Consider the following 21372-nt stretch of genomic DNA (forward strand, 5'->3'; position numbering starts at 1 on the left):
ATTTTTAAAGATTTTATCTCTAAATATATTATCATCAAGGGTTTAGATCTTCAGCATATGAATTGGAGAGAATGTGAGTCAGTCCATTACATCAGAGTTTGCTAGTTTTTTTGTCCTGAAGTAGTCCTTTCGTTTAGCGACTTCCACGAACTATTTTTTGTATGTTCCTTGTTGCCTGTGGTCAATAAAGTCATTGTTTCTTTAGCTCATGTTTAGTTACTATTTCGACAGAGATTTTCCTGAATATCATGAGCTTAAAAGCAAACGCCAAACCAACCCAAATACCTCTTCCAGTCTTTGCACATTAGCCATAGGTCATGGAAGTCGTTCAACCATTGCAATTCTGGGTACTGATATCCCTGCATTATGAACTTTTAAAAGAAATACTTGTTTTGTAGTTTAGAAACTCAGCTAAACTATTTTAGTGAAGTCTATTTCTACTGCAATTTAAAACGTATGATGTCATTCTTCAGAGGATATAGCCTTGGGTATCCACACAGTCCCCACTGGATGATACAATTTTAGCAAAGCTCTTTTTCACTGTCACTTCCCCTCATATCTTTGTTAAGCTGTTTATCTGTAAGTAGTATATCCAACAATTTAGCCTCTACTAATTCCTATCTATATTGTTGCAACCTTGGTGATAAAAGGTTTTTATCATCTTTGGTGCATTTGGTGGCATGGTTGATATTGCTGGAGATTGAACCCTGGGCATCATCCATATGTTCTACTACTGACCCTTAGCCCTGGAAGTCACTAGATTTTCTTTCTACCATAGGAAGGCTTTTCTTTACTGTCTCTTTCCCTGATTATCTCTAGTGTATAGTTCATTTTATTTCTCTCACTCTCAACATTCCTTAGTTGCCTACAGTTATTGCCTAGAGTTGAACCCTCATGAGCTTTCCCTCTTCCGTGTTAGTATATCCATTGGTGTCACCCTTGTTCAATTCATGTTAAGGCAGTCATGAAGGGAGACAGTTTCACAGCAAACTCCTTGTTCCTCTGGCTCCTATGATTTTCCCACCCCCTCTTCCATAATGTTCTCTGAGCCTTAGGTGGGAGTTGTTTTGTAAATATATCAGTTGGGACTGGGCTCTGTAACTCTGCATTTTGATTTGTTGTGGTTTTCTGAATGGTCTTGCTTGTTGCAAAGAGAAGTTTCCTTGATGTGGGGTGAGGGCTATACTTATCTGTGGGTTGAAGGACAAATACTTAGAATATAGTTAGAGGATTGTGCTGCTTTAGTAAAACACTGGCTCTCCTCCAAGATCCATGACTTCACTCTGAGTTGTTGACTAGATCGCCAGTATTAGGCACGATTTCCTTTTTGTTAAGCAGATCTTAAGTCCAATTATAGAGCTATTGGTTACTGCCCAGATATTCATGCTACTATTGCCCTTAGGGTTACGGTGCCATGATGGTTACTGTTGTTCATAGGCATCAGCACTGGGTAGGACTATTAGTTGATTCCCTTCTTTGGAAACTTTCATGGTGCTTTCTGGTACCATGAAAGGCAATCCTCAGGGAGGAGGCTTTTGGGCCAGTTCCAGCTCAGGTGTCCTTGGGCTCTGTGTCTGAAGTACATGGTGTTTTCCAGTAAGGAACTTGAAGATACCACATAGCTCAGTGATGATTCTTTTCTTTTTTCTGTTGTACAGTTTTAAAGTAGCACTTTCTATGTGATAAATTTCACTGAACATCTTTATGCAGCTCTACTCATCTAGCATGTTTCATCTCTGTGATTTTTGAACTCTGGAAGTTCAGTATTTTATTTTCTATGTTTCTCCCTAATGTGCTTGTATTTTCTTCTTCCATCTAGAGTGTATATAATAACTTTGATGTTTTTCTGCAAATCAATTGATTCTTCTTTATTAGTTTTATTTTTGTGGCTCCTTTGAATATCTAATAGTTGTTCTTATGTGCCAGATGTGAATTTAACTAGGCAAGGTGCTAGTTGTTTCTGTTACCATTAATATTCTTGAGTTTTGTTCTGAGACACAATAAAATTATTTGTGAATAATTTGATCCTAATAAGATTTGTTTTTAAGGGTTTCCTGGGTAGATCCAGAGCACCCTTCAGCATCTTTCCCCTGCTATTCACCATATAAAATCCTTGTGTGTGTTCAAATTTTTCCATTCTAGCTGGTGGCAAAATGAACTGTTTCTGGGCCCACATGAGATGCAGACATTGTTTCCTTGGCTTCTTTTGTTTGGTTGCTTGAGGTTCCCACTTTGAAAATCTTTGTCATGTAGTATTAATCTATGTACAATTTGAAAAGCCATTAAAATTCCAGGCACATGACTTCCACAATCCAGTAAGTGACAAGGAGTTGTTGAGTGAAAATGAGTACAATGTCTATGAAGATTTTTCTTTAAGAAAACATTTCTGACATTTAAAAACCATTGTCAATGTCACTAAAAATAACACTGACATGTGCTAAGTATTCTAAGAGCTGTCATCTTACAATTCCTTTAATTTGATGAGAAACATTTGGTCCCCTGTTGTTGGAAGTGAGGACAGTATATAATACCTGCTGTGTACACAGCCCTTCCCTCTGATATCCTTAGAAACCACCATGTTGCTACTCATCCAACTGCTCCAGAGCCTCAAGTAATGAAGGTAAAGGATTATGGAAATAGCCAGTTTGAAAAGTAGAATAAATTCAGTGTTAGGTTCACACTAATTGGTAACTGGTGGCTCATTTTGCTAATGTAGTAGTGCTGGGTCACATTCAAGTACAGTTATTTGGTTTGATGCTTATGGGAAGATGGAACATAGTTTAAAGTAGAAATTCTTCGTTGTGTGTGTGGTGCTGAGATGGAGCCCAGTGCTTTATTCATGATGAACATGTTTTATCACTAAACCAAGACTTAAGACCCCCAGACAGAGCATAGGAATTTATAACTACCATATGAAAATATTTCAGAGCCACCTGGAAGCTTATGAAATTTAAAAAAAATGTGTGTTTATATATATATACTTTTATGTGAAGAGTTTTGTAGCTTTTTCCAGATTTTAAAAGGTATTTATGGCCAAACTAAGAGTTTTTCTCACTCCCTCTCACTGAAACCCTTCTTCTCAGAAAGCCCTTTCCTGCTTTGGTCTTTATTTTGGGGATTTATCAAGGCAACTCCATGTAGTTAAAAAGGAGGTTTATTTTGGGGTAGCTTACAGCCAGTAAAGGGGTTGGTTGCAGGCTCTGGGAGAGGAGAGGTGCAGTCCAGCAGGGTTCTCTGGAGAACTCTGACTCGATCTGCCATCCAGCATCCAGGATCACCGGGAACAAAGGGAGCCGGCACATCTGCATCCTGGGTCTTAAGGGCTCCTGTCTCGGCCCCACCCCAGGGGCAGGTCATAGGGAGGCATGGCAGTTACTGGAAGCCTCACTAGGGGTAGTACTTCCAGGTCAAAGCTGGAACAGCTATCCACTACAAGCTTTCATTTTAGACCCAGTGAGTTTAATTATGTTTGCTTGCATGAGTAGAGGGTTATTTACTGGAACACGCACAACTTATCAATGACTATACCACTAAAGAAAATGACACCCCTTCCCCAGAACCCAGTAACTGCCCATAGTCCATCAATGCAAACTTAGCCATTTAAAATTAGCTTTTCATTTTTGAAACATGCTTTCATGTAACTCAGAATTTGTTATATTGCCAAGGATGACCTTGAACTCCAGATCCTACCACTTTTACCTCCTAGGATTACAGCTGTGCACCACAATGATAAGATTTAAAATAACCTCATAAATTGGTTAAAATAATCAATGCTAAGGTTTAAAAATAATTGAGCTGGGGAAATAGCTCCATTGATAAAGTGCTTGCCATGTAATCATGAGGACCCAAGTTCAGTCCCCAGAAATCATATAAATAAAAAGCCATGTGTGAATACACACACACACCTCATATGATTTCAAACCCTGTCCCTTTTTTCTCTCTCTTATTCTTTTCTTTCTTGTCAACAGTTTAAAAAAATGATGGCTCTTAAGAGTTAAAATTAAAATTATTATGAAGACATCAATTCACACTAGAAAGATTCCATGTAATAAGTAACATTTTTCGTGATCAACTAGGACTATAATATCTTTAAAAAGAGTCATATGAAATTAAGTTGTTTCTGATAGCTCCAGCTTTCCAAAACTCGTAGGTGACTAAAAAGCAGAAAACTTCATATGTTTATGACCAATATAAATATTTAAAAACAATGTTCTGGTATTATAGGCATGTGCCATCATATCTGGCTGCAGCATTCTGAGATGGGAGGATCACTTGAGCTCAGGAGTTGGAGACCAGCCTGGGCAACACTGTGAGACCCTAAGACTCCTGAAAACCAAAAAGGCACTTCAAATGGCCTGTTAAGCTAATCCTACTGAGGTGCTGATGGAGTGACAGAATGAAAATCTGAAGTTGTCTCAGGTCACTCAGTTTACAGGCTAGACATGGAAGCACTAAATGACTTTTACCCTCAACTTAGTGTAAATGTCTAAAGGATTATTTATTTACAATGTTTATTCATTCATTTATTTTTCATTTATACACACACACACACACACACACACACACATAAATACAGAGGTCAGAAACCAGCTTTAGAGGCTCAGGTTTTTTTCACCATATAGGTTCAGAAGATTGAACTCAGATGGTCAGGCTTGATAGCAGCCTTTACCTGCTGGCCCAGAAGTGTAAAGGTTTTTTGTTGCATAGTCACCCCATATAGTCCAGGCTGGCCTTGAACTGACAGTTCTCCTACCTGCCTCAGCCTGCTGAGTGCTGGGCTCGCAGGTTTGAATCACTACACCAGCAAGAACTGTAATCAAATCATTCATCTACTACTCTGCCCTGCTCCTCCATGCTGGGGAGTAACCTTAGGGCCTCCTGCATTCCACAACTACACTATATCACCAGCTCTTTAAAACCCCGTCCTTCCTTCCTTCCTTCCTTCCTTCCTTCCTTCCTTCCTTCCTTCCTTCCTTCCTTCCTTCCTTCCTTCCTTCCTTCCTTCCTTCCTTAAGATACTCTCCCTAGGTTATGGAGGCTGGCTTTGAACTTATTCTGTATCTCAGCCAGGTATTCTTGCAATCTCTTGCTTAAGACTGGGATTACAAGCTTGAGCCACCCAGGCCTGGCTTAAAACTGTAATTTTTATAGCTTGAAAAACACATATAGCTAGGAAATAGCTTCCGAATTTAGAGGAAATAATTGGTGGGAAAGAGTTAAAAACGTTGGTGCTTCCTATTTCAGTTTGGATTATTTGCCTGGTGTTTTTCCTTGATAGTTTCACATTTTTACAGGACACTCAACTCCAGTATCCTGTAGCCCTGCCACATGCACATTCTTTGTGATCCAAAAGCAACTTCAGGTTTGCATTTTATTGGGTCCCTCTGAAACACATTACTCTAATAAGTGCTTTCTAATTGTTCAGGCTGTTTTATGTGTGAAATGAGAGTGGATTGGTAAGTAGAATTTAATAACATTTTGACTAATTTGTCAGTCATCTACATTCTGCGATGTTCTAACAGCCAAACTTGCTTTCCTTGTACAGTGAATTGTGTTTTCTCTTCACTGAAATTTTTATATGCCACAGTTGGATTGATTTGGGAGTTTGCTAACATGGTCAGAGGCTGGGTCTGAGACTACTAATTCATAAAGTTGACTTGAGTATTTCAATGAAGGTTTATGAAGAAGTTTCCTTCTAAGACCATAAACATATTCAAATATTATTTTCAAAAATATTTGCTTAAGATGTGTGGTTTTCGATCTTAAAGTTCTGGATCTTCTAGAATTGGTAGTCTAAACACTGACTCGTGCTACTGTGCAAGAATGAGTATTTTAATATTCAAGGAGAAACTGACTAGTTTTTCACTGTCACTGCATATGGTGAAAAAATTAGATTTGAAAATTTCTGTTACTTATATCATGAAGAAAGTGCATACTAATATGTTTACATGTTCCTATATAAAGCATTCTATATATTTACATCTTTATTTATATCTATGTCTCTTTTGAATGTCTATGCCTTAAATTTCCTTGGTAACAACCCTAACTTAAATAAGATTCTTATATAGAGGCTTCCTTTACGTCTTTTTTAATCTAGAAAGAAACTTGTTTTCCTTTGTTTCTAGTACATTGTGATGCAAATTAAAGGTGTTTGTAGCTGCTGCACTGTAATATGTCAAATGGCAGTTTCAGCGAAGATTTTTAAGGTCTTTACCTAGAACAAAGTAAATGCATTTTTAAAGACTAAATCTAAATAAAAAAAAGTACTTTCTGTTGAGCCTGACCTGTACAGGTTGGGCCTCTCCCACGTGGTTCCAGTTCACCATTATTATTTAGTCAGGCCACCAAACGTCAGCTGGCTGCGCTCTCCATTGCAGTGATTTCTGCCTTCTTTATTGGCTTATTGGAGGGGAGAGGGATTTCCATTCTTTCTGTAAAGAACCTTTTGTGCAAAAGCTGCATTTATTGATGGAACTCTCATTTCTATGTGTGAGTGCTTGTGAGTGTGGAAATCAGAGGACAATGTCAGATGTCTTCTCCACTCACTTTCTACCTTGCTTTTCAGACAGGCTCTCATTAGAACTGTAGCTCACTGCTTCCTTGAGGTTGGCTGGCAAGCAAGCCTTGGGCGGGGGTGGGGGGGATCCTCTTGTCTCTGCTTTCTTAGTGTTGGGATTATAGTGTTGGGATTATAGTGTTGGGATTCTTTAGGAATTTTACATCACTTACCCTGATCCTGCTCACCTCCCAGTCCCTCCTATCCATCCCTCACCCCTGCAGCATGCCCCCAAAAAGAACCCCCCAAAATTAATTAAAAACAAAACAAACAATGCCCCCACCTCACTCCTCTGTCTTTGCAACCCCTCTTCTTTCATCCTAGTGGCATGGGGAGCTGTGGCGTGTCATGCAGTACATATACCCTTTTGTCCAATCAGCCCCACCCACAAATGTTCACTGCAGTGAGTCATTGGCCTGATTCAAGGCCTCTGGCACACCACCATCACTGGACCCTCACAGAAACCCCTGGGGGACACCCTGCAGTTACACACCCGACTCTTTACATGGGTGCTGGGGATCTGAACTCGGGTCCTCCTCCTCAGACACTTTACCAAGGGAGCCACCTTGTCAGCCCTGAAGGAGAACTTTCAAAGAGCTTACTTGATGATGCCAGTTTTAAATATTTCTCTAAGTATATAATGTGTGGTTTAGGAGCAAGTGGGTTACTACATTTTTCTCTCAGGACTACTGCATTTTTTTTTCTTCAGGTGATGTACTTTTGGAGACCAATAAACACAGTTCTCAGTGTGATAAAAGCAAATCAGACTGAGAGCATGTTTAGACATATAAAGCAAGAGTTTTCTTTCTTTTTTTTACTGTCATAATGGCAAAGTAAAAGGCAGAAGGCGTGTGAGGCTGAGCAGAGGCTGAACACGATTAAGTGCCATTAGCCTGGTCAGTGTTGTATCAAAAAGCCATTACCATTAATTTCTCAGCTCTACTCATGTAAAAGAAAACACTGAAAGTGTAGGAGGGGGTGTCCACAAGATGAGATGTTACAGAGGAGTCTATACGCCACACCTACCAATCCACCTGGGAGTGAGTGAACTACTGTTTCTCTGGGAAATGAGATGTACAGAACCTGCCATCGGAGGGGCCTCAAGCTCTAGCCTTTACCAATATTCTTTTACAAATTATGATATAGGAAAGACACAACAAATTTATGTATATAGTTTTAATAAAGGACATAGGAAGATAAAGATGACCAGCATTTTTCAGTATTTCTGCAGCAAGACACATGGTTTTAAGAATGCTATATACAGTCACTGTGAGCAGACTGATGGCAAAAGGGATTTACAGCAAATTGGCGACTTGAGCTTAACTGTTGCAGTCCCCCAGTGTCTTTCCTTTTCTGGCTCTCCAATACATTTCATCCATTATCAAGACCCAATTCCAGGTTTCCTGCTGTGTTCCTTTGCTGATTTAGACAGTGGGCTGAAAGCAATTATTCTTTGAATGCATCTTATTTTATTATTCTTTTCTTTTAACAATCCCCTACCAAAAACCTATATCCTGATAGATTGAATTCACTGTGTGTTTTAACTCATTCTGTTGATGGATGTTAACTAGGCTGCTCCAAAGAACACATTTAATGGTCTTGAACACTGTGCAGGATACAGCCTTAGCCTTTTTGGGAAAGTAAACAAATCAAGGGTTGCATGCTAGTAAGAGCCACCCATTTTTTACTATATTACATAATACCCACATGCAAAGGCTACAATATAATATGGAATATTACAGGTATGGTTAAAGAAATGCAAATGTAGCATACATTGTCAACTCTTTCCTCCTGCCTGGACAGAGTGCATGAATTTTATGAAACATTGAACTTGCAATAGGGTCTGATAATCTTGTTAGATGTCCTCTGTGTCTCTGCATATCTTTTGGTCCAACTGAGTCTCTCAGCTACTCTGACAGCAGATACTTTAGAACAGACAGATGAAATGTTCACTTCCTGTGATTTTGGACTTTATTAAAAAGGAGAGAGCAGAATCATCCCTGTAAAATATTTGCTCTAATGACCTAACAGTCTGCCTTAAAAGAAGGGTGTGCATTCATGTCCATGTAAATGTACACACATGTAGATATGTGTGATGAAGAGTTGAAAGGGACAGACTATGAGTGATTATTACATTCCTGTCAGTTGCAGCCTGGTTAAATCTTAGGTTGTATATTGCAGTAATGTATACACAGTATTCTTAAAACATACCTGCCAGGACTGTGCTTAAATATCCATTAACATAAATGCCTACGCTCTGTGCAATTTGGCACGAACATGAGGAAGCACAATATTTTCTCTGGAAAAGTGAACCCTGAGATCAGGCTGTCTGGGTGCCACAGGAGATTATGGCACTGGCTGATGCCATCTAATGCGAAATACACAAGTCATATGGGGCCAGGGAGGGGAAGAGGCACATATTGCATTAGAAATAAAGAGCTATCTAGATCACAAACTTCAAGATTTTGGAGACAGAGGGATTCTTTTGGAATGTGATTCTGTTCTCTTTGCTCTCAGTGTTCTAAGGTGGTCCATGGTAATTCCTGCACTAGGCAGTCAAGTCTCTCGAACAGTGGGCTTTTGGATGGCACTTTATTTCCTTTATCTTTACTTGTTGGAAAATAATTTCCATTCTGTCTCTTTCCAAGGACACTGTTGGAACAAACGGAAGAAGATTGACAAAATGCTCTAGGCTCTGCAAGAAAGTATTCTGCACTGAGAGTGTGGAAGAAAAGACTGGAGCACGTTTGTTTGCTCAGAAATACTGCAATGGTAAGACTTTCCATTCCAGTCCTGCAACTAAAAACATGTAAGAGCACTAGGGGGTTACATAGCACCTTTCAACCGTGGGATAGTAACAAGTAGCTCCATTTTCCAACTGTGGAAGAGGAGTACCAAAGATTGGGGAAGGAGATCCCACAGAAGCTATTGGGCAGGGTTCCAAGGAAAAGAAGCAAATGAGTGAGGTCAGGGTGTGCTGATTATAAAACAAACCTGTCTTCTTGATCAATAACTAACCACTTAGGTGCCTATATACAGTAATCAGTACACAAAGAATCTATGTATAATCAATGTCTATAAACTAATGGGATCAAGATACTAAAACAAGAATAGGGTTTCTTCTTTCTCCAAGCACCCAGAGAAACCCCTGGTTTATTTGGCCTTTTGGAGACAGCGTAAGTCTTAAGACACTGAACAATCAGCTTGCATTAACCTGAGCTTTAGCCTCCCACTACTTCCCTGTCGTTTACTAACATTGTCCTTCGTGACACGATCTCTGTGAGGGCTGAATGCTAGCTGACACACTCCACAGAGGACAAGTTCCTGACGCCTTCCTGACTTCGCACCATAGCCAGCAGCTTCTGGCCCTTAGCAGAGATGACGGACAGGTGGGGTCAGGGAAGGTTGCTTTGATGCTGACTTGCTGGGAAGTGCTGTTTGCACCCCTTTAGAGAAAGGTACTAGAAGGCAAGGCCGGTGGATCCTAGAGCCATGTGGATGGCCAAGTATGCTTCTAAGGGGAACCTAGACAAGAGAGGTGCTTCCGAAGGAGCATGGAAAGGGAAAGCTCTTCCCATGTAAAAGTATAAACTTTCACAATGAATCCAGCATGCACAGTCTTCTAAGTTGCTCCTTAATCTGTGAATCTTAGAAGCAGTCCCTAGGCCCTCGCCCTAATAGACTTATTTGTGTCTTGTATTCTCTCAAATGAAATGCAGAGGACAATCTATTTATTTGATGCTAAATGTCTCACCTTGGTTAAAATGACCTAGGGGGTCCAAATGGACCCATTTGGTTGTTGCTCTAAATAACTGGATTGTTTTCCTTCTCAGTTATGCTGGCACCCCAACACAGATTTGTTTGTGCCAGGCAACTCTTTTTCACTCAGAGACATTTTAGAGAGAATAATTTAGTAAACCCAACTATCTCTTAAGGAGTTCAATTCCTTGATAACTGTGAGATGCCTGTAACTCCCACTGATCTCCGTTAAGAGTTGGGGCTTTTATTGTCAGCAGCTGTGCATTAGAGTGCTGGCTGAAAAATGAAAAACATCAATACTCTTAGGTACTATTATTATAAAGAAGCAGCATTAGTGTCCATCTCATTGATCCAGGCACTAGGACTGAAAGGAAGGCTGGTTATAAATAAGTGGGGAAATGGATGTAAACTCTCTTAATGGCTGAGCTGCCACCGAAGCTTGAAAAAAGAGGACTGCAGCATCACTGTTCAGTTAACTCTGTACATTAACTCCTGTTGTGAAAACATAGACCTTGAGCTAATCCTTAGGCTAGTGTCATATCTGAAACTTTACCTTCTTCAACAGAATTATAATTATACCTGAAAATCACCCTTAAATCCTTTTTATAAAATGGATGGTCCATAACTCAGGCTTATAGTATTTCTACCATTATAAAAGTAATTTACAAAGGCTAAAATAAAGCTATATAGCAGAGAAATGACTAAAATAGAGATTTTAACCATAGCTTGGCATCACAAATTTTTAAGAAAGTAATTCTTTTTGTTTGTCTTTTTCAAGACAGAGTTTCCTTATGTAACCCAAGGTGGTCTGAACTCACTATGTAGAACAACCAGGCTGGTCTTGACCTTGCAGGAGTCCTCCTCCTCTGCTTCCCAAGTGCTGGGATGACAGGCATGCACCATCATGCTTGGCCTTCAAATGCTAATTGTTATGCTTACTAAAATGGGAGTCTGATCTGCTCTTCCCTGTTCGCTGTGGTGCTCTCAGAAACTTCTGGGACAGGACGGGTTTTACATTGTTCAATTCTCAACAGGACCTTGGGCACAGTCTATTTAATCTCCTTAAATTTCAGCTACATGATATAGGGTTTGTTCAGAGTTCATCAAATATTTAAATTGCTATTTAGGTGAAAAGCATGATTAAATACAATCCTCAGTTTTTAAACCTTGATTTTTTGGCAGAATTCTGTAGCACATACACATGTTTATATATGCCCATGAACATAAGCCGCAAACACATGCTGACTCCCCTCAATACCAGAAAGACCCTGCAGAGAGACATGATTAATAGTCTTTCATGGGGGAATTAGACTCCACGGTAATCTTCTGAATTCCTTTTTACCCAACTAGATGAATATAAAGATATATATTTTATACTTAGGCTTTCATGGATTGGGGGAGGGTAAGAAAGAAAAACTGGCTTGAAGCAATTGTTTCCAAAATGAGTTCAGTCAGCAAAGTCAATTTGCGAAGTCCTGAAACATCTGCACAGCACGTATTTGATGGAACACCCAAACTGAAGCTTTCTATCCAACTTGGTGACTTATTTTGAGGAGTAGAGTGGTTCTCAACATTGAAGTTTGTATGCCTCATGGGATATGGGGGTTCCTGGGGATAAAAAACAGAAATTTACAGGTGAGTTGAACAACTATGAATGACTGCATAGTGGCACCCAGTTCATAGTAACCATTTGTAACCATTAAAATCATTTTATGAAATTATGTTTTAAAAAGACAAAGATGGCCCAGAGATCAAGGCCCTTGCTACCAAGCCTGATGACCTGAGTTCAGTCCCCTGAACTCACATGGTGGGAGGAGAGAACTGACTCCTGCAAGCTGTTCTCTGATACCCCTTTGCCATGGCATGCCAGAGCCCCACCCCCAATCAAACAAACAAATAGTAATTAAACAATTAAAAAAACAAAAATATATTCATATTAGTAATTTTGCTTCTGGATTCTGTCCTATGAAAATGATTCCAATTGACTTCTTTTCAAGGACAGCATTCATAGCCTTATTCCTAGTAATGAAAAGATGGATAAAACCTTAAAGTTAGATTCAGTATATACCACCATACATACACAAACACACACAAATAACTTCGTTCATACAGTATTTTATATAATCCTGTCAATTGTTCTTTAAAATAACAATTTTAAATTTTAATCATTGTATAATATTCTTAAAATTTTTAGTAATATTTTATTAGAATGTTGGAATGGTTTGTTTCATCAGTCTCCTATTAGTAGATACTTAGTTTTATTTTAAAAATTCTGACATTATAATAAATTGATAAATAATTGTATAGATCTCTCATTAATTCATTTAAATACACTTCTCAAATGCAGTTAGTTATCAGATGAAATATTATGAACATATTAAGGCTTTTATATATGTCACCAACTTGGCCTTCACACAAATGAGTAATATGTGAATTTAAGCATATCAACAATGAATATGAATACATGTCTCAGTGTGTCTTTGCCAACACTAGGTAGTATAATTCATAAAACCTGGCAGATTTAGTAGACAAAAACTGGTAGTTACATTTTGTTAATTTATACTTCTTTACAGTGAAATTGAATAATTTTCTAATGTATTTATTAATTTTATTGGTTGTATTGTTACATCTTTTGTCCATCTTCTAACTTGTTTTTCTTTCCTTAATGATTTGCAAGAAATTATTAAATTAAGGATGTTAATTTCTGTATGCTGCATATTTTGCAAATGGTTTTTCCACATTTGTCCTTTCAATTTGAAGGAAATATGTAGAATCAGTGAGTCTTTGTGTAAAGATTATGGAAATAATTTCTTTTTTTATATACAAAACTGAAACAGAGTAAAAAGTTCATGTTTGTTAATTCTGTTTTTGAGATTTTCCTTTTATTTTATGTGTGTGGGTTTTGCCTGCAGGTATGTCTGTGCACCATGCATACACAGTGCAAACAGAGGCCAAATCCCCTGGAACTGGAGTGAGAGTTGGTTGTGAGCCACCATGTGGGTGCTGGGAACTGAGTCTGAGGCCTCTGGAAAAGTAGCCAGTGCTCTTAACCACTGAGCCACCTACCTATTCAGCCCCAATGTTTGTTAATTCTAAGCTACAAACATGGATATTCATTTCATCCTTTAATTAAAACGTTCTTCAAAATAAAATAAAGGAAAATATATACAAAACCATAGTTTTGGACACGTATAATATTTTCAATTATTTTGTGGACAGATATTTAAGTTGATTTCAGATTGGAGAGTTTACAAATATAATTGTAGTCACTATTATATATACCTTAAAAAGTCATCATAGCCCTACTCTCCTGGAACTCAATATGTATACCAGAGATCTGCCTCTGTTTCCCGGGTGCTTGAATTAATGGCGTGCACCACCACACCCAGCTTCTTGACATATTTTAAAATATTTCTCCTACTGTTCCCTCAAACATTCTTCTATTATTATCAGAACATGTCTTTGTTCTCATAAAACCAACTACCCAATTTATTTGGATAGTGTTCCCTGGAAAAGGTATTGCTTAGAGGCAATTTTGCTTCCCTGAGGAAGTAGAAGCAATGCATTCTATGGTTTAATATTCCTTCAGGATGTTCACGAAAGGTTAGGGGGAATCACATGGTCATGTAAATTTGGGAACTATCTTACCCCACTTTGGGGGATTCACAATATGCCTTAGCATATTAAAAATCTTAACATGTACTGCCATGAGGGCAAGGCCCTATGCCTTGAATAGGAGATGACAAGAAAGGATATGATGGTCAAACAAATCTAAAGGGTGACTACAACTGCTGCTTCACTTAGTGAATCACAAAACTCCTAGCACATTGAAAGTCCCACAAATTTCTATACTAAGTATGCTTATATCCCTATATTCCTAAGTGTACCCTTCAGTAACACTTTTTCATTAAACAATTAATATACCAAAATACTAGCATTTCAGACACCTTTAGACACATGCTAAAATAAAGAAGCAACATCCTCGATAACTGAAATGTAGATATTGGTAGATACTACAAGTTGCCTTACCAAAATACCAAACATTTCATCAAGGGTTTGAATAAGTAAACAGACTTAACTGTTCTCTATTTTAACCTTTAGTTATAATTGAAGCTGCAAAGCCAAGGGTCCATCAGGCCTTTAAATGCAGCGTTACAAGTGAAGCCATGCAGCCTTGGGTTGCAATTTTAGGTGAGCCACTTGATAGCTGTGTAACCTCAGTTAAGTGGTTTTCTCCTAAGAAAATGTGACTTGTGACAGTCACCTTGTAGAGTTGATGGAAGTACTTAGCAAACTAGCTGGCCCATATAAGGTCTTGTATACTACCTTTCCTTGTATCAGTACATAGCAGAAGTTGTGCAGGGAAAGGACTGAAGACAGGAGAACTCATAAACCGATTAAGAGGCTTCTGAGTAACTGCTAGCATTTTCATGGGAAAAGAAGTGACGTCCTACCAGTTCAGAGCTTTGAGTACCATGATTTTCTATAACTAAGTCTCCTTTTAATATGGAATTACACTGGTCTTATTTACTTGTAAGTGTCACAAAGAGAAGGCTGTTCGGCTTTTCAACAGGTCAAAGAGAATCCACTGACAACGAATTAGTAGCATTTAGGAGGGTTGGAGTATAGGGAGGCTGTTCTTTGCCTGTTGGTGGGTAAGAGTAGGTTATTAGCAGACATAATGGAGTCAGGCACAAAGAACTTATTTGTAATCTGTATTGTTTCAGAGACCTGGAATGCACCACGACAAGGTTTATAATTCACAGTATGAAAGTAAATAACCTGTACAGGATATTTGGCTGTTTTTGGATCCCCTGGGGTCTATTAGCACAAGTGAAGTACGTGTGAGTTTGTAGGGAATAAAGGCATCTTTTTCAGTACATTGCACCGGGAAATTATGCACAGAACTTCTCCTGTGTGCAACGAGGGTGAAGAATTTAACACCTTGCTCACCAGAATGAGAACAAACTCCTTTTCTAGTTTTGCTCCCAAGGTTGCTTCTTAGACCGGGTGGCACTAAATGTGCCCGCTTCAGAGTACTGACCTGTTGGAGATGCAGAAAATGTGAAAACTGCTACGTTTCTGTCTCCACAGCCAGCGATGATGAGCCTTCTGGGTAATCTGTAAGATTGAAAGGTACAGGTGACTGCAATGTGCTCAGTGTGTCCCTCAGAGGTTTGTGCTGCTTGCTCCCTAGTGTGGTAGCAGAGTGGTGGAAATGTTCAGAAAGGGGGGTCTAGAGAAGGTACTTAGGTCACTGGGAGATCTAGCCTCAGAAGCAACACTGCAGTACTTATGAAACCCACAATAAGTCTTGCATGAGAAGATTGTTAGAAAGCAAAGCTTCCCCAGTGTTTGGCCCTTTCTGCAGCAGCCATTTCTCTTTCTGATGGTGCACCAAGTTGTGATGCTCTGCTGTGACACTGTCACCATATTATTTCAACCCTCCGGCCACCAGAACTGGGAGATTCATAAACTACTTCATAAAGTACATAGCCTCTGATAACTTAAAAAAAAATAAGATTTTTCGAGACAGGGTTTCTCTGTGTAACAGCCCTGGCTGTCCTCGAACTCACAGAGATCCGTCTGCCTCTGCCTCCCTAGTGCTGGGATTTAAGGCATGTGCCACCAAGCCCAGCACGATAACTTTTCATATTAACAGAAAATGGATGGATATTTGTTTAGTAATGTTTTTGTTCAATCCCTGGAAGTGGACAACATCTACAGAGCTCCAAAGACTGGTTTTCTACACAGAAACCTTTATAAGCTCAAGCATTCACATGCCAAGAGCTGCTTGGTCTGCTGTACTACTAACTAAGAATGTTTTATTCATTAGCATAATCTGACCCATAATACTGGCTGGTATTGGATTTAAATAGCTATGATAACAGCTCAGTGCCATCTGTCTTTAATGAAGAGTCATGGGTCTTGTTACTCACAAAATTACCCCGTCTCACTGTTATTCCATTGCACATAATTGAGAGCGCTATTATAGTATTTTAGGTGTTGGTGTGTTTCTGAAAAGGAATGAGGGATCTAGAAAATAAGAGGTTTGTGGATTAATAAGAAACATCATTTATGGTACAAACGTTTCGTTTCTGACCTCTAGCTTTTTAGAAGTGGAAAATACACTCTGAATCACCTTGCTTAATGTACAGGTAAACACTTTCTTCACACTCCCAGCATAATAATGTACTTGGCATTTTGAGATAAAAATGTTCATAGTGGTCATCCCTTACAGCATCTAGTCAATTTTCTTTTATGAAACCAGTTTGCCATTCAATGTGCTCCCAAAAGTGAGGCCTCTGAAGACTGAGGCTAACTAGCCAGGGTGGGCTACTTTTGTCACGGCAGGCTGGCAAACTCATGCTACGGAGTTAATCAGACTGACTTCAGAGCCATGGCAGTTTCTTCCAGCAATAGAAAAAAAACAAAAGTGGTTCTAAAAATGTTTGTATTTGGAATCATGACACTGTTGTGGATGCAAGATTCTGTCTTCTCTAGAATCTCAATATCCTTTCATCTCTCTCTCTCTCTCTCTCTTCCTCTCTCCCTCTCTCCCCTCCCCTCACCCCTCTTTCTCTCTGAAAGGTTCTGCTGTGAATTTGCAGCCCTCCTGCATCTGCTGGTCTAACAGGTAAGTACCACCATGCTTAGCTAGCTTCAGGGTAGAGTTAAGTCAGAACTTAAATCAGACAGAGCAGCCCAGTCTTTAGAAAAGGCTGGAGAATAGCTCATTTGCAAAAACAAAGGGAAATATAGCAAGTACTCAAACATATGTCACGAACATTCTGAGGCAGCAATCAATAGCAGCAATAACAATTTTTAAGTGCAATAACTGTGCTGGCCTTGTTGCTCTTGAGAAGTGATGCTAACAAACTCTCCATGCTCATTACTAGCTGATAGTTGGCTGCCTTGATACATTTTAGGTGTGTTTGGAAAATCTTTGAGAAGTTGACCTGTAGGATTTTGCTAAGTGGGTTTCTTTTATTTTTTTTCCCAGAGTGACTCACACTCAGATTTGGCCCAACACTCCCACCAAATAATTATTTGAATTAAAACTATGCTCTTGTGGGCCTCAGATGAAAAACCTGATTTTCAGTTTCCTTCATGGCATTCTTCCCAGGGTGAGATTAAGCTAAGACTGCATAGGTGAGGAATGAATTGAATAAAGGCAGAAACTTCAAAGAACTGTGTTCTGCATAATAGAAAACAAATAACAGGATTTAATAAATCAATTCAATGCCTCCTATAATCTGCACCTACACTGCTTCCTCCGGCCGGCCGTGCCCCTCCCGCTCCTGCTGCTTATGCAGTAGTGATTTCCCTATCATCCAATCAAAAGCATGTCAAGTTAGTCTTATTGTATGCTGCTCAGCCTAGTTTTCTTATGGTATCTAAGATCTATCCCCCACTTTCCTTAAAATCTAGGCTACCATGTGAACCCTTACTCTATGAAGCAACTTGGTTGTGTGTGTGTGTGTGTGTGTGTATTTTTAGCCACTGGTTCTCAGAAATTAATAGAGTAGGGAAAGAGTACAATGTAGAGAATCCAGGGACTTGAGTCATGATTGCTTCCTGACATATTACTCACTTCACGTCATATTATCCATTTTCTCCAGCTTCAGTGTTTTCAATTGTAAAGTAGAGGTGGGCACTGACAGTACTGTTGGGTAGTCTCTCCTGAGCTTTGTTTTCTGACGTTCTAACCAGGGCCCTCTACTTTCTCTTTCACCATTTCCTGTCCACACAGATGTATTTCAATGCACTTTATTTCCTCTCTAGTTTTATTCTTTTACTTGATTATCTCCTCTACTTTGCATTTTTTGAAATGCCATGTCTACACAAATAACTCCCACATATCTCTAGTCAGTGGACTATCCCTAGCTACATAAAAGGCTCTTAGCCGTGATCTTTTTTCTCCCTTTCTATAGTTACTGCCTGCCATGAAGTTATTATGACACATACTCAGCTTTCTGCTTCTTTTCCCATTTCTTATTCCAATTCATTCTGTGTACCAGTGCTCCACTGATCTTTCTAAAATGTATCTTTCATTATATCAATACTAACTGATACCAAATCCTCTACCATGTTACCTCCATTATGACTCGTACCTGTTACCTATATGCCATTTATTTCTTCCTAGTGGCCTTATAACATTTACCGTGTTGTGCCTCTTCCCTTGAACTATCATTAGTACTACTTCCCCCTTTATCAATATAGTTACTTCAACTCTTTAGAAAAGGAAAATAACAAGCATAACAAGATGTTGTTTGGAGGCCAATAGTCAAAATACTAGGTAGAGATGGTAAGGAGAAAGCAAGTGAGTATAGAGAGAATATGCAGAGAAAGAAATTTGGCCCCAGAATAAGGAAGCTATGTTACTATTGTAAGTTTACCATGGCCTTTAGTACATAATAGCATTCTTCTAAAAAGGGAACTAGAAACTATTTGGCAAAAAAAATTTAGGTTCTGTTATTCAGCTTAACTTTTGATCCCTCAGTATCAGGTGGGCTCAGAGCTGAAGAGAGCTTGGAGAGAATGGAATTGAAACTGAGGTACAGAGAGAAGGGACTTTTCCAAAAGTCATACATTGAAACTAGCAACTGGGAACTGTTTCCCATGCCAGAACTTGGCTCATGTTTCTTCATCCTTCTATTTCTGGCAAATGAGCACAGGAAGTGTTTTTTCTAAACACCGAATACGGGATGGAAGAAGGGAGGGGTGTGGAGTGGTGCAGTCATTAAGAGTCTGATTTGGAGACAGGGTCTGTTACTCTACTGTGTGATACCGAGTTGACCGAACCTGAGTTTCATTCTCATCTATAAAATGGGGTTACTGAATAGTTACAACTCACAAAAGTGACTATGATTATTAAATGTGAGAGAGATTATAAATCACCTGGCACGTAACAGGTGGATGGTAAGTCTCTGACTTCAGTGAACTCTTATCTAGTACCCAATTGCCAAAATTCTTTACTATAACTAGGTTGTTTTCTTCTTGCTTGTGTTAGATAGTTTGAATTCTCTTTATATTATGAAGCTAACTTGATTAGGTAACCCATAGAAAATCACTCTTATCCTTATTTTTTATAGCACAAATTTCATTATTCTGCTTACATAGTTCATTAAACAGTGCTTGTGTGGTGTGTGTGTGTGTGTGTGTGTGTGTGTGTGTGTGAGAGAGAGAGAGAGAGAGAGAGAGAGAGAGAGAGAGAGAGAGAGAGAGAGAGGCGGGGGGGGTTCACTGTGTAGCCCATGATAGTCTCAAACTTGCAATCTTCCTGTCTCAGCCTGCAGAGTATTGGGTTTATAAGCATTCCCCACCATGCTCAGAAAAGTATTGTATTATAATACCTGTAATTTTAAGCAAATTTTATGTCTTATCTTCCAAATAAATGGAAGGAATATTAGTTTCTTCTTCACTCTCCTTTTTTTCTGTAGTAGTCCTCATCAGCCATACAGACATCCTACCCTAGAATCACAATGCCTCTTGCATGTAAGAATAAGAAACAAAAGAGCCTGTTGGAAAAGATCTACTTACCTATCTCAAATGTCTATATAATAAGGATATGAGTCATGTGAAGACTAATTTCGAAGGTGTTAGTATACATCAATGTGTCCTGCATTCCCATTTGAACATTTGCTAAAAAATTTACCAAATCTAAGGACTTTTCCTTATCTGACTCCATGTATTGAATCCACATATCAAATAATGACTGTTTGAAGAAGTAGATTTTTTTAGGAAGATAACATGGATTTTATGAGACTACATCCACCTCCTATGGTGATGTTTAAAGGTCTACAGGCATGACCAGATAGGTACAGTTAGACCTGAAGAGGTAAATGGTGAAGTAATGTTTTCTTCAAGCAAGAGTCAATGGCTATCTCGGCCTGGAAGATGACTGAACAGAAATTCACCAGAGAGGCATCTTCCAAGTAACAGAGCTCTTGATGGGAAGCTCTCTTGTCTCTGAACTAGAGCTCTTGTATACAGGATGTGCTTGGAGAGTTTGAGTTCTGATGAAGACAAGGGCTCTCACCAGTCCTCTTAGAAAGTCCCGGGTTTAGAACAATCTCTGCTACATGATGACAATATACTCTTTTTTAGAAGTATCACTTCATCATCTGCTGAAGAAAACAGTTTCCTCACATAACTCCTCTGATCAAAAATTTTCAGTAGTCCCTGACCATTGACAGAATAAAGATTTTGGTCTATGGGTTCATCCAATTTGATGCCAATTTACCTGCTGAGTTGATATAATAATCTACTCATTTGGTCAATACACTCTGTGTTGTGTTTTGGTGGGAAACTTTTCATGTATATATCTTATCTCACTCCAATATTACAAGACACTTGAGTTCAAAGATGAGATAGTGGTTAATGACATTATGAATCCAATGTTCCAATTTCAGGACACTCTTAACACATGCTAGTTTATTTTCTTTTGCTATTCTTTCCAACAGGTGACTTGTCATCACAGTAGGAACTAAAAAGTTAAAAACAAGTCAGTCAGAAACATGCTCTACCTTGAGCAGTACTAATGGGTATCATATAAAGAAAGTTTGTACAAGCAAAGGACTAGGAAATTAGAAAGACTCAAGACCATTCAGGACTTGGTTGACTTGTTCCTGAGAGCCTATATGTGAAACATTTCATATACTGGGGACAAAAATCCATACTTTTTGGGATAACTGTTCAACAATTGGAAAGCAGGAGATAGATTCATCCAAGTATTGATCATTAACACCAGAAGGTTATAGTTGCAAATTCAAGCAAATTTTTGATTTCATACTATATTATAGGCTTTTTTCACTTGATAAAAATATCCCTGAGTACATAACTTAATTAAAAGCTTTTAAGTGAAATTAAAGTTTCATTTCTAGTCTTATTAGTTAGAGTTAAAATCAGTTTTAAGGAAAATGTGGGTCTTTTACTGATGGATTCTTTGGAAATATTTTTTCTTATCACAGTTAGTGCACTGATTAGAGTGCAGAATTACCATGTTCCTTGGCCTGGAGCTCTCTACTGGATTCTCAAACAGGATTATGGAAGAC

General features: G+C 38.8%; 1 protein-coding gene across 1 annotated transcript in view; it reads right to left on the minus strand.

Annotated features, from left to right (window-relative positions):
• Positions 1-7717: 7717 nt before the first annotated feature.
• Positions 7718-21372, minus strand: part of Zdhhc15 (zinc finger DHHC-type palmitoyltransferase 15) — a 94552-nt gene continuing 80897 nt past the window's right edge. Inside the window, exons 11-12 of the mRNA XM_052734394.1 lie at positions 15360-15436; positions 7718-11923 (exon numbers count right to left, since the gene is read on the minus strand). Coding sequence (XP_052590354.1) covers positions 15390-15436 — 47 coding nt within the window. The 3' untranslated portion in view covers positions 7718-11923; positions 15360-15389. The remainder of the gene's footprint in view (positions 11924-15359; positions 15437-21372) is intronic.

The sequence above is a fragment of the Peromyscus californicus genome, unplaced genomic scaffold, assembly GCF_007827085.1.
Source record: "Peromyscus californicus insignis strain IS unplaced genomic scaffold, ASM782708v3 Scaffold_10__1_contigs__length_136768540, whole genome shotgun sequence".
NCBI classification, from domain to species: Eukaryota; Metazoa; Chordata; class Mammalia; order Rodentia; family Cricetidae; genus Peromyscus; species Peromyscus californicus.